Genomic DNA, 10,612 nt, shown 5'->3' on the forward strand with positions numbered 1-10,612 from the left:
GGTTCCTCTGTGGTTTCCTCCATCCCCTCGTATCTCAGGAGCTTCTTTCTCCTCCTCCAGGTCGTCACGGGGACGGGGCCTTCTGGCCGGTGGACACCAACCTCCTGGACCGGAGCAGCTTGAACGGTAACCGCGACGCTCCGGAAGCTTCTCCTTCAGCTTCTCGTCTTCTTTCTCCTGGCCTGGAGGCCACCAGGCCTCCTCCTGGACCTTCTCCAGCCTCTAAGTTGCTCCTGGAGAGGAGCTGAGGCCACCAAGATGGTCCTAGAGGTGGAGAACCTCAACTCTGAGGTTCTTTGGAGCCCTTGGACCATCAGAGGAGACCATGGAGATGGTCCCAGAGGTGGAGAAGCTCCTCTCTGAGGTTCCTTGGAGCCCTTGGAGGAGCTCGAGGGTCTTCAGGGAAGCTTGGGAGATACCAGAGATGGTCCCAGAGGTGGAGAAGCTCCTCCCTGAGGTTCTTTGGAGACCTTGGACCATCAGAGGAGACCATGGAGATGGTCCCAGAGGTGGAGAAGCTCCTCTCTGAGGTTCCTTGGAGCCCTTGGACCATCAGAGGAGACCATGGAGATGGTCCTAGAGGTGGAGAAGCTCCTCCCTGAGGTTCCTTGGAGCCCTTGGACCATCAGAGGAGACCATGGAGATGGTCCTAGAGGTGGAGAAGCTCCTCCCTGAGGTTCCTTGGAGCTCTTGGAGCATCAGAGGAGACCATGGAGATGGTCCTAGAGGTGGAGAAGCTCCTCTCTGAGGTTCTTTGGAGCCCTTGGAGGAGCTCGAGGGCCTCCAGGGGTGGTGGAGACGTAGAGACGGGGCGGTTCCTCACCTTCTCGTGGTCTTCTCTCCTCGCAGAACCCCCGGTGGGGCAGATGCACCCGCCCCACGGCGCCGTCCCCCCCCAGAAGACCAACCACCTCCTCCTGGTCCTGGTGGTCACGGTCGGCGGCCTCGCGCTCCTCGGGGTGGTGGTGGCGGCCGTCGTCTGCTCCAGGAGGTCCTCGGCCCAGCAGCAGAAGAAGTAGGTGCCTCCGGCTCCTGGGAGGGACCTTGGAGGGACCTTGGAGCTCCTGGAATGGGGTCAAAGGGACCTTGGAGCTCCTGGAATGGGGTCAGAGGGACCTTGGAGCTCCTGGAATGGGGTTGGAGGGACCTTGGAGCTCCTGGAAGGAACCTTCGAGCTCCTGGAAGGGGTTGGAGGGACCTTGGAGCTCCTGGAAGGGACCTTGGAGCTCCTGAAAGGGGGTTGGAGGCACCTTGGGGCTCCTGGAATGGGGTCAAAGGGACCTTGGAGCTCCTGGAAGAGACCTTGGAGCTCCTGGAATGGGGTTGGAGGGACCTTGGAGCTCCTGGAATGGGGTCAAAGGGACCTTGGAGCTCCTGGAAGGGACCTTGGAGGGACCTTGGAGCTCCTGGAAGGGACCTTGGAGCTCCTGGAATGGGGTTGGAGGGACCTTGGAGCTCCTGGAAGGGACCTTGGAGCTCCTGGAAGGGACCTTGGAGCTCCTGGAATGGGGTCAAAGGGACCTTGGAGCTCCTGGAAGGGACCTTGAAGCTCCTGGAATGGGATCAAAGGGACCTTGGAGCTCCTGGAAGGGACCTTGGAGCTCCTGGAAGGGGGTTGGAGGGACCTTGGAGCTCCTGGAATGGGGTCAAAGGGACCTTGGAGCTCCTGGAAGGGACCTTGGAGCTCCTGGAAGGGGTTGGAGGGACCTTGGAGCTCCTGGAAGGGACCTTGGAGCTCCAGGCCTGGGGTGGTGGGACCTTCTCTGATGTCCCCGTGTCCCCGCAGGAACCGAGCGGCCCCCAGCGCCGGGAAGCGGAAGGGGAGCCAGAAGGAGCTGCGCCCTCCCGACCTGTGGATCCACCACGAGGAGATGGAGATGAAGAACCTGGAGAAAGCGGCGGGAGCCGAGGCCACCGGGAGAGAGACCCCGATGGAGACCAACCAGGAGATCAACCCGAGCCCTTCGGAGACCCAGCTGGGACCTAAGAACCCTCCGCAACCTGGTGAGAAGCTCCAAGGTCCAAGCCTGGAGCTCCCCGAGGTCCCTCATGAAGCCTGAGGAGCTCCCCGAGGTCCCTCATGAAGCCTGAGGAGCTCCCCGAGGTCCCTCATGAAGCCTGAGGAGCTCCCCGAGGTCCCTCATGAAGCTTGAGGAGCTCCCTGAGGTCCCTCATGAAGCTTGAGGAGCTCCCTGAGGTCCTATTGTTCCTCAAGATCCAACCCTGGAGCTCCCTGAGGTCCCTCATGAAGCCTGAGGAGCTCCTTGAGGTCCCTCATGAAGCTTGAGGAGCTCCCTGAGGTCCCTCATGAAGCTTGAGGAGCTCCCTGAGGTCCTATTGTTCCTCAAGATCCAACCCTGGAGCTCCCTGAGGTCCCTCATGAAGCCTGAGGAGCTCCTTGAGGTCCCTCATGAAGCTGGAGGAGCTCCTTGAGGTCCCTCATGAAGCTTGAAGAGCTCCTTGAGGTCCTGATGTTCCTCTAGATCCAACCCTGGAGCTCTTGGAGCTCCTGATGCTCCTCAAGGTCCAACCCTGGAGCTCCCTGAGGTCCCTCATGAAGCTTGAGGAGCTCCCTGAGGTCCTAATGTTCCTCAAGGTCCAACCCTGGAGCTCCCCGAGGTCCCTCATGAAGCTTGAGGAGCTCCAACCTCTAGTAGCTTGAGGAGGAACCTTCTCCTCCAGCTTTTTCTCCTCCCAGGCCCAGACCCAGAAGACGTTGGAAGCTCCATGTCCACCTTGGAGAGGTCCCTGGCCGCTCGCCGAGCCACCCGGGCCAAGCTGATGATCCCCATGGAGCCTCAAGCCACCAACCCACGTGAGTCTGGGGTCCCACCTCCCTCCTCAAGGTCCTCGGAGGGTTTGGATGGAGCTTGAGGGACCTGGAGGCTCAGAGGAAGCTCTGGAGATGCTGAAGAAGCTCTAGAGGAGGTCCCTGTGGGGCTTGGTGGCTCCTCAGATGCTCCTCAAGGGCTTGAAGGACCTGAGGAAGCTCTGGAGAAGCTCTCCAGGAGGTCCCAGTGGGGGCTGGTGGCTCCTCAGATGCTCCTCAAGGCCTTGAAGGACCTGAGGAAGCTCTGGAGATGGTGGAGAAGCTCTCCAGGAGGTCCCAGTGGGGGCTTGGTGGCTCCTCAGATGCTCCTCAAGGGCTTGGTGACCACCAGGGGGTTGAAGGACCTGGAGCTGGTGGCTCAGAGGAAGCTCTGGAGATGCTGGGAGGGCTGGAGAAGCTCTCCAGGAGGTCCCAGTGGGGCTTGGTGGCTCCTCAGATGCTCCTCAAGGCCTTGAAGGACCTGAGGAAGCTCTGGAGAAGCTCTCGAGGAGGTCCCAGTGGGGGCTTGGTGGCTCCTCAGATGCTCCTCAAGGCCTTGAAGGACCTGAGGAGGCTCTGGAGAAGCTCTCGAGGAGGTCCCAGTGGGGCTTGGTGGCTCCTCAGATGCTCCTCAAGGCCTTGAAGGACCTGAGGAAGCTCTGGAGAAGCTCTCGAGGAGGTCCCAGTGGGGGCTGGTGGCTCCTCAGATGTTCCTCAAGGCCTTGGTGACCACCAGGGGGTTGAAGGACCTGGAGCTGGTGGCTCAGAGGAAGCTCTGGAGATGCTGGGAGGGCTGGAGAAGCTCTCGAGGAGGTCCCAGTGGGGCTTGGTGGCTCCTCAGATGCTCCTCAAGGCCTTGAAGGACCTGAGGAAGCTCTGGAGAAGCTCTCGAGGAGAACCAAGTTGGCTTTGTGATGTTCCTCAGCCCCTTGAGGAGCCTTTGAGGTCCTCCCGGTGGCCTCCGGGGTTGACCGGGGTCTTCTTCTGCCCCCGCAGCGGTGGTGAGCGCCATCCCGGTGCCGACGCTGGAGAGCGCCCAGTACCCCGGGGTCCTCCCGTCGCCCACCTGCGGCTACCCCCACCCCCAGTTCACCCTGCGGCCCGGGCCCTTCCCCAGCCTGGCCGCCGACAGGACCTTCGCGCCCGCACGAGGTCAGCACCGTCTCCTTCTCCTCCTTCTCCTCCATCTCTTTCTCCTCCTTCTCCTCCATCTCTTTCTCCTCCTTCTCCATCATCTTCTCCTCCTTCTCCATCATCTTCTCCTCCTTCTCCATCATCTTCTCCTTCTCCATCATCTTCTCCTTCTCCATCATCTTCTCCTTCTCCATCTCCTCCTTCTCCTCCTTCTCCTCCTTCTCCTCCTTCTCCTCCTCCTCCTCCTCCTCCTCCTCCTCCTCCTCCTCCTCCTCCTCCTCCTCCTCCTCCTCCTCCTCCTCCTCCTCCTCCTCCTCCTCCTCCTCCTCCTCCTCCTCCTCCTCCTCCTCCTCCTCCTCCTCCTCCTCCTCCTCCTCCTCCTCCTCCTCCTCCTCCTCCTCCTCCTCCTCCTCCTCCTCCTCCTCCTCCTCCTCCTCCTCCTCCTCCTCCTCCTCCTCCTCCTCCTCCTCCTCCTCCTCCTCCTCCTCCTCCTCCTCCTCCTCCTCCTCCTCCTCCTCCTCCTCCTCCTCCTCCTCCTCCTCCTCCTCCTCCTCCTCCTCCTCCTCCTCCTCCTCCTCCTCCTCCTCCTCCTCCTCCTCCTCCTCCTCCTCCTCCTCCTCCTCCTCCTCCTCCTCCTCCTCCTCCTCCTCCTCCTCCTCCTCCTCCTCCTCCTCCTCCTCCTCCTCCTCCTCCTCCTCCTCCTCCTCCTCCTCCTCCTCCTCCTCCTCCTCCTCCTCCTCCTCCTCCTCCTCCTCCTCCTCCTCCTCCTCCTCCTCCTCCTCCTCCTCCTCCTCCTCCTCCTCCTCCTCCTCCTCCTCCTCCTCCTCCTCCTCCTCCTCCTCCTCCTCCTCCTCCTCCTCCTCCTCCTCCTCCTCCTCCTCCTCCTCCTCCTCCTCCTCCTCCTCCTCCTCCTCCTCCTCCTCCTCCTCCTCCTCCTCCTCCTCCTCCTCCTCCTCCTCCTCCTCCTCCTCCTCCTCCTCCTCCTCCTCCTCCTCCTCCTCCTCCTCCTCCTCCTCCTCCTCCTCCTCCTCCTCCTCCTCCTCCTCCTCCTCCTCCTCCTCCTCCTCCTCCTCCTCCTCCTCCTCCTCCTCCTCCTCCTCCTCCTCCTCCTCCTCCTCCTCCATCTCCTCCTCCTCCTGGTCTTGAAGCCCCCTCCCTCCTCGCCTCGAGACCCCCTCAACCTTCTCCTCTTCTCCTCCTCCAGCCGCCACGGAGGCCCCGCCGCCTCCTCCGCCTCCTCAACCTCCTTCCTCCCTCCTCCCCCCGGGCCCAGGAGGAGACCACCCGGCCGCCGAGGACGCCCCCAGCAGGACCATCCCCACCGCCTGCGTCCGGCCCACCCACCCCCTGAGGAGCTTCGCCAACCCCCTGCTGCCCCCCCCCATGAGCTCCCTCGAGCCCAAGGTCCCCTACGCGCCCCTCCTGGCCCAGCCAGGTGAGAAGGTCCTCGGGGGGGGTGGGCTGGGAGGGGAGGGAGAAGGTCCACGGGACCATTGGAGCCACTTGAGTTGCGAGGAGAAGGTTGGAAGAACCTTCAAAACGGGGTTGAGGGGGGAGAAGATCTCCAAGAGCTGCTGGTTCCGTCATCTAAGGAGGTTGAGGGGCCTCCAAACCCATAAAAGGTTGAGGAGACCCTCAAGATCTTCCAGTTCCAGCATCTAAGGAGGTTTAGGGGCCTCCAAACCCATAAAATGCTTGAAAAGACCTTCAAGATCTTCCAGTTGAAGCATCTAGAGGAGGTTTAGGGGCCTCCAAACCCATAAAAGCTTGAAAAGACCTTCAAGATCTTCCAGTTGAAGCATCTAGAGGAGGTTTAGGGGCCTCCAAACCCATAAAAGGACCTTGAAGATCATCCAGATCCACCTAGAAGGATCTACAGGATCATCAAGGTTGGAGAAGACCCTCAAGATCTTCCAGTTGAAGCATCTAGAGGAGGTTGAGGGGCCTCCAAACCCATAAAAGGTTGAGGAGACCCTCAAGATCTTCCAGTTGAAGCATCTAGAGGAGGTTTAGGGGCCTCCAAACCCATAAAAAGCTTGAAAAGACCCTCAAGATCTTCTACTTGAAGCATCTAGAGGAGGTTGAGGGGCCTCCAAACCCATAAAAAGCTTGAAAAGACCTTCAAGATCTTCTACTTGAAGCATCTAGAGGAGGTTTAGGGGCCTCCAAACCCATAAAAAGCTTGAAAAGACCTTCAAGATCTTCCAGTTGAAGCATCTAGAGGAGGTTTAGGGGCCTCCAAACCCATAAAAGGTTGAGGAGACCCTCAAGATCTTCCAGTTGAAGCATCTAGAGGAGGTTTAGGGGCCTCCAAACCCATAAAAGGACCTTGAAGATCATCCAGATCCACCTAGAAGGATCTACAGGATCATCAAGGTTGGAGAAGACCCTCAAGATCTTCCAGTTGAAGCATCTAGAGGAGGTTTAGGGGCCTCCAAACCCATAAAAAGGTTGAAAAGACTTCAAGATCTTCCAGTTGAAGCATCTAGAGGAGGTTTAGGGGCCTCCAAACCCATAAAAAGGTTGAGGAGACCTTCAAGATCTTCCAGTTGAAGCATCAGGAGGAGGTTTAGGGGCCTCCAAACCCATAAAAGGACCTTGAAGATCATCCAGATCCACCTAGAAGGATCTATAGGATCATCAAGGTTGGAGAAGACCCTCAAGATCTTCCAGTTGAAGCATCTAGAGGAGGTTTAGGGGCCTCCAAACCCATAAAAAGCTTGAAAAGACCTTCAAGATCTTCTACTTGAAGCATCTAGAGGAGGTTTAGGGGCCTCCAAACCCATAAAAAGGTTGAGGAGACCCTCAAGATCTTCCAGTTCCAGCATCTAGAGGAGGTTGAGGTGCCTCCAAACCCATAAAAGGTTGAGGAGACCCTCAAGATCTTCCAGTTGAAGCATCTAGAGGAGGTTGAGGTGCCTCCAAACCCATAAAAACCTTGAGAAGGTCTCCAAGATGATCCAATCTCCAACCTTCCTGGTTCCTCCTCGATCTCCTGGAGCTTCCAGCCTCGTTTTCTCGCCTCCAAGAGCCTCCGGGTGACCTCGGTGTCTTCTTCTCCCTGCAGGGTCCAACCTCCCCAAGGCTCAGGTGAAGACGGCGTCTCTGGGCTTGGCCGGCAAGGCCAGGTCCCCTCTGCTCCCCGTCCAGGTCCCAACGGCTCCGGAGGTTGGAGAAGAAGGTCCCAAGGCCATGGAGGACACCACCAACGTGAGGAGCTTCCACCCCTTCCCATCATTTCATGCTCCTAGCAACCTTGGAGGTCCTCAAGGCCACCTTGGAGGTCCATAAGGTCACATTGAAAGTCCTCAAGGCCACCTCAGAGGGCCTCAAGGTCACCTCAGAGGGCCTCAAGGTCACCTCAGAGGGCCTCAAAGTCAACTTAGAGGTCCTCAAGGTCACCCTGGAGGTCCTCAAGGCCACCTGGGGGTCCTCAAGGTCACCTCAGAGGGCCTCAAGTCATCCTGGAGGTCCTCAAAGTCAACTTAGAGGTCCTCAAGGCCACCTCAGAGGTCCATAATCTCACCCTGGAGGTCCTCAAGGTCATCTAAGAGGTCCTCAAAGTCATCTAAGAGGTCCTCAAGGTCACCTCAGAGGTCCTCAAAGTCATCTAAGAGGTCCTCAAGGTCACCTTGGAGGCCCTCATCTCATCCCGGAGGTTCTCAAAGTGACCTTGGAAGTCCTCAAAGTCATCCTGGAGGTCCTCAAAGTCATCTAAGAGGTCCCTAAGGTCACCTTAGAGGTCCTCAAGGTCACCTTAGAGGGCCTCAAAGTCAACTTAGAGGTCCTCAAGGTCACCTTAGAGGTCCTCAAGGTCACCTCCGAGGTCCTCAAGGTCACCTCCGAGGTCCTCAAGGTCACCTCCGAGGTCCATAAGGTCACCTCGGAGGTCCTCAAGGTCACCCTGGAGGTCCTCAAGGCCACCTCAGAGGTCCTCAAAGTCAACTTAGAGGTCCTCAAGGTCACCTGGAGGTCCTCAAAGTGACCTCAGAGGGCCCCAAGGTCACCTTAGAGGTCCTCAAGGCCACCCTGGAGGTTCTCATCTCATCCTGGAGGTCCTCAAAGTCATCTAAGAGGTCCTCAAGGCCACCTCAGAGGTCCTCAAGGCCACCTTAGAGGGCCTCAAAGTCAACTTAGAGGTCCTCAAGGCCACCCTGGATGTCCTCAAGGTCAACTTAGAGGTCCTCAAGGTCACCTTAGAGGTCCATAAGGTCACCTCCGAGGTCCTCAAGGTCACCTCCGAGGTCCATAAGGTCACCTTGGAGGTCCTCATCTCATCCTGGAGGTTCTCAAAGTGACCTCAGAGGTCCACAAAGTCATCCTGGAGGTCCTCAAAGTCATCTAAGAGGTCCCTAAGGCCACCCTGGAGGTCTTCAAGGTCACCTCAGAGGTCCTCAAGGTCACCCTGGAGGTCCTCAAGGTCACCTGGAGGTCCTCAAAGTGACCTCAGAGGGCCTTAAGGTCACCTTGGAGGTCCTCAAGGCCACCTTAGAGGTCCATAAGGCCACCTTGGAGGTCCTCACGGTCACCTCAGATGTCCTTGAGGTCACTTTGAGGTCTTCAAGGTCACCCTGGAGGTCCCCAAGGCCACCTCAGAGGTCCTCAAAGTCAACTTAGAGGTCCTCAAGGTCACCTGGAGGTCCTCAAAGTGACCTCAGAGGGCCCCAAGGTCACCTTAGAGGTCCTCAAGGTCACCCTGGAGGTTCTCATCTCATCTAAGAGGTCCTCAAGGTCACCTTAGAGGGCCTCAAAGTCAACTTAGAGGGCCTCAAGGCCACCTTAAAGGTCCATAAGGTCACCTCAGAGGTCCTCAAGGTCACCTCAGAGGTCCATAAGGTCACCTCGGAGGTCCTCAAGGTCACCTCAGAGGTCCATAAGGTCACCTCGGAGGTCCTCAAGGTCACCCTGGAGGTCCTCAAGGCCACCTCAGAGGTCCTCAAAGTCAACTTAGAGGTCCTCAAGGTCACCTGGAGGTCCTCAAAGTGACCTCAGAGGGCCCCAAGGTCACCTTAGAGGTCCTCAAGGTCACCCTGGAGGTTCTCATCTCATCCTGGAGGTCCTCAAAGTCATCTAAGAGGTCCTCAAGGTCACCTCAGAGGTCCATAAGGTCACATTGAAGGTCCTCAAGGTCACCTGGAGGTCCTCAAAGTGACCTCAGAGGTCCTCAAGGTCACCTTAGAGGTCCATAAGGTCACCCTGGAGGTGCATAAGGTCAACTTAGAGGTCCTCAATGTCACCCCAGAGGTCCACGAGGTCCTCGAGGTCCCCTCCACGAGGCGCCTTCTCCTTCTCCTCCAGGTCTACGAGCAGGACGACCTCAGCGAGCAGATGGCCAGCTTGGAAGGCTTGATGAAGCAGCTCAACGCCATCACGGGCTCGGCCTTCTAGAACCTTCTCCCAGAAGCCAGGAGGAACCCAGCACCAAGAAGCCCACCAGGAACCACCTCGCTCCATCTCCTCCAGCTCCGAGAAGACGCCTTCCAAGTCCTTCAAATGGAGGAGAAGAAGCGCTGGAGGTCACCTTGGTTGCCACCACAAAGCTCCTCGAGGTCATCACGGACTCTTCTTCCCATCGAGCTTGGTGGATCTTCATCTAGATCCTCCTCGAAGGTCTCCTAGGTGGCTCCTCGGGGCTTTCTCCTCGTTCTCCATCGTCTCCTGCCCCACCCAGACCAGCTCCTCGGGGTCTTTGGGGGCTTCCAGGCTTCTTCTCGCTCCAGAGGTTGGTTTGAGGCATCGTTGAAGCTCCTTGAGATGCTTCTTGGAGCCTCCAAGAGCTTCTTGATGTTCCTCAGGCCTCGAGGAGCCACTTTGAAGCTCCTTTAGATGCTTCTTGGATACTTCAAGAGATTCTTGATGCTCCTCAAGCCTCTAGGAGCCATTTTCAAGCTCTTTTTGGAGCCTTCAAGAGCTTCTTGATGTTCCTCAGGCCTCTAGGAGCCACTTTTCAAGCTCCTTGAGATGCTTTTTGGCTCCTCCAAGAGCTTCTTGATGTTCCTCAAGCCTCGAGGAGCCACTTTTCAAGCTCCTTGAGATGCTTTTTGGCTCCTCCAAGAGCTTCTTGATGTTCCTCAGGCCTCTAGGAGCCACTTTTCAAGCTCCTTGAGATGCTTCTTGGAGCCTTCAAGAGCTTCTTGATGTTCCTCAAGCCTCGAGGAACCATTTTAGAAGCTCCTTGAGATGCTTTTTGGAGCCTTCAAGAGATTCTTGATGCTCCTCAAGCCTCGAGGAGCCACTTTTCAAGCTCCTTGAGATGCTTCTTGAAGCCTTCAAGAGCTTCTTGATGTTCCTCAAGCCTCGAGGAACCATTTTAGAAGCTCCTTGAGATGCTTCTTGGAGCCTTCAAGAGATTCTTGATGTTCCTCAAGCCTCTAGGAGCCATTTTAGAAGCTCCTTGAGATGCTTTTTGGAGCCTCCAAGAGCTTCTTGATGTTCCTCAAGCCTCTAGGAGCCACTTTTCAAGCTCCTTTAGGTGCTTTTTGGAGCCTTCAAGACCTTCTTGATGTTCATCAAGCCTCGAGGAGCCACTTTTCAAGCTCCTTTAGGTGCTTTTTGGAGCCTCCAAGAGCTTCTTGATGCTCCTCAAGCCTCTAGGAGCCACTTTTCAAGCTCCTTGAGATGCTTCTTGGAGCCTCCAAGAGCTTCTTGATGTTCCTCAAGCCTCTAGGA

At 57.5% G+C, this 10,612-nt stretch overlaps 1 protein-coding gene across 1 annotated transcript in view; it reads left to right on the plus strand.

Annotated features, from left to right (window-relative positions):
• Positions 1-9,331, plus strand: part of DCC (DCC netrin 1 receptor) — a 261,487-nt gene extending 252,156 nt beyond the window's left edge. Inside the window, exons 22-29 of the mRNA XM_069880977.1 lie at positions 61-126; positions 850-1,015; positions 1,787-2,004; positions 2,699-2,815; positions 3,806-3,961; positions 5,148-5,378; positions 7,011-7,153; positions 9,242-9,331. Of these exons, the coding sequence (XP_069737078.1) occupies positions 61-126; positions 850-1,015; positions 1,787-2,004; positions 2,699-2,815; positions 3,806-3,961; positions 5,148-5,378; positions 7,011-7,153; positions 9,242-9,331 (1,187 nt within the window). The remainder of the gene's footprint in view (positions 1-60; positions 127-849; positions 1,016-1,786; positions 2,005-2,698; positions 2,816-3,805; positions 3,962-5,147; positions 5,379-7,010; positions 7,154-9,241) is intronic.
• The last annotated feature ends 1,281 nt before the right edge of the window (positions 9,332-10,612 follow it).

This window comes from Phaenicophaeus curvirostris, chromosome Z, assembly GCF_032191515.1.
Source record: "Phaenicophaeus curvirostris isolate KB17595 chromosome Z, BPBGC_Pcur_1.0, whole genome shotgun sequence".
NCBI classification, from domain to species: domain Eukaryota; kingdom Metazoa; phylum Chordata; class Aves; order Cuculiformes; family Cuculidae; genus Phaenicophaeus; species Phaenicophaeus curvirostris.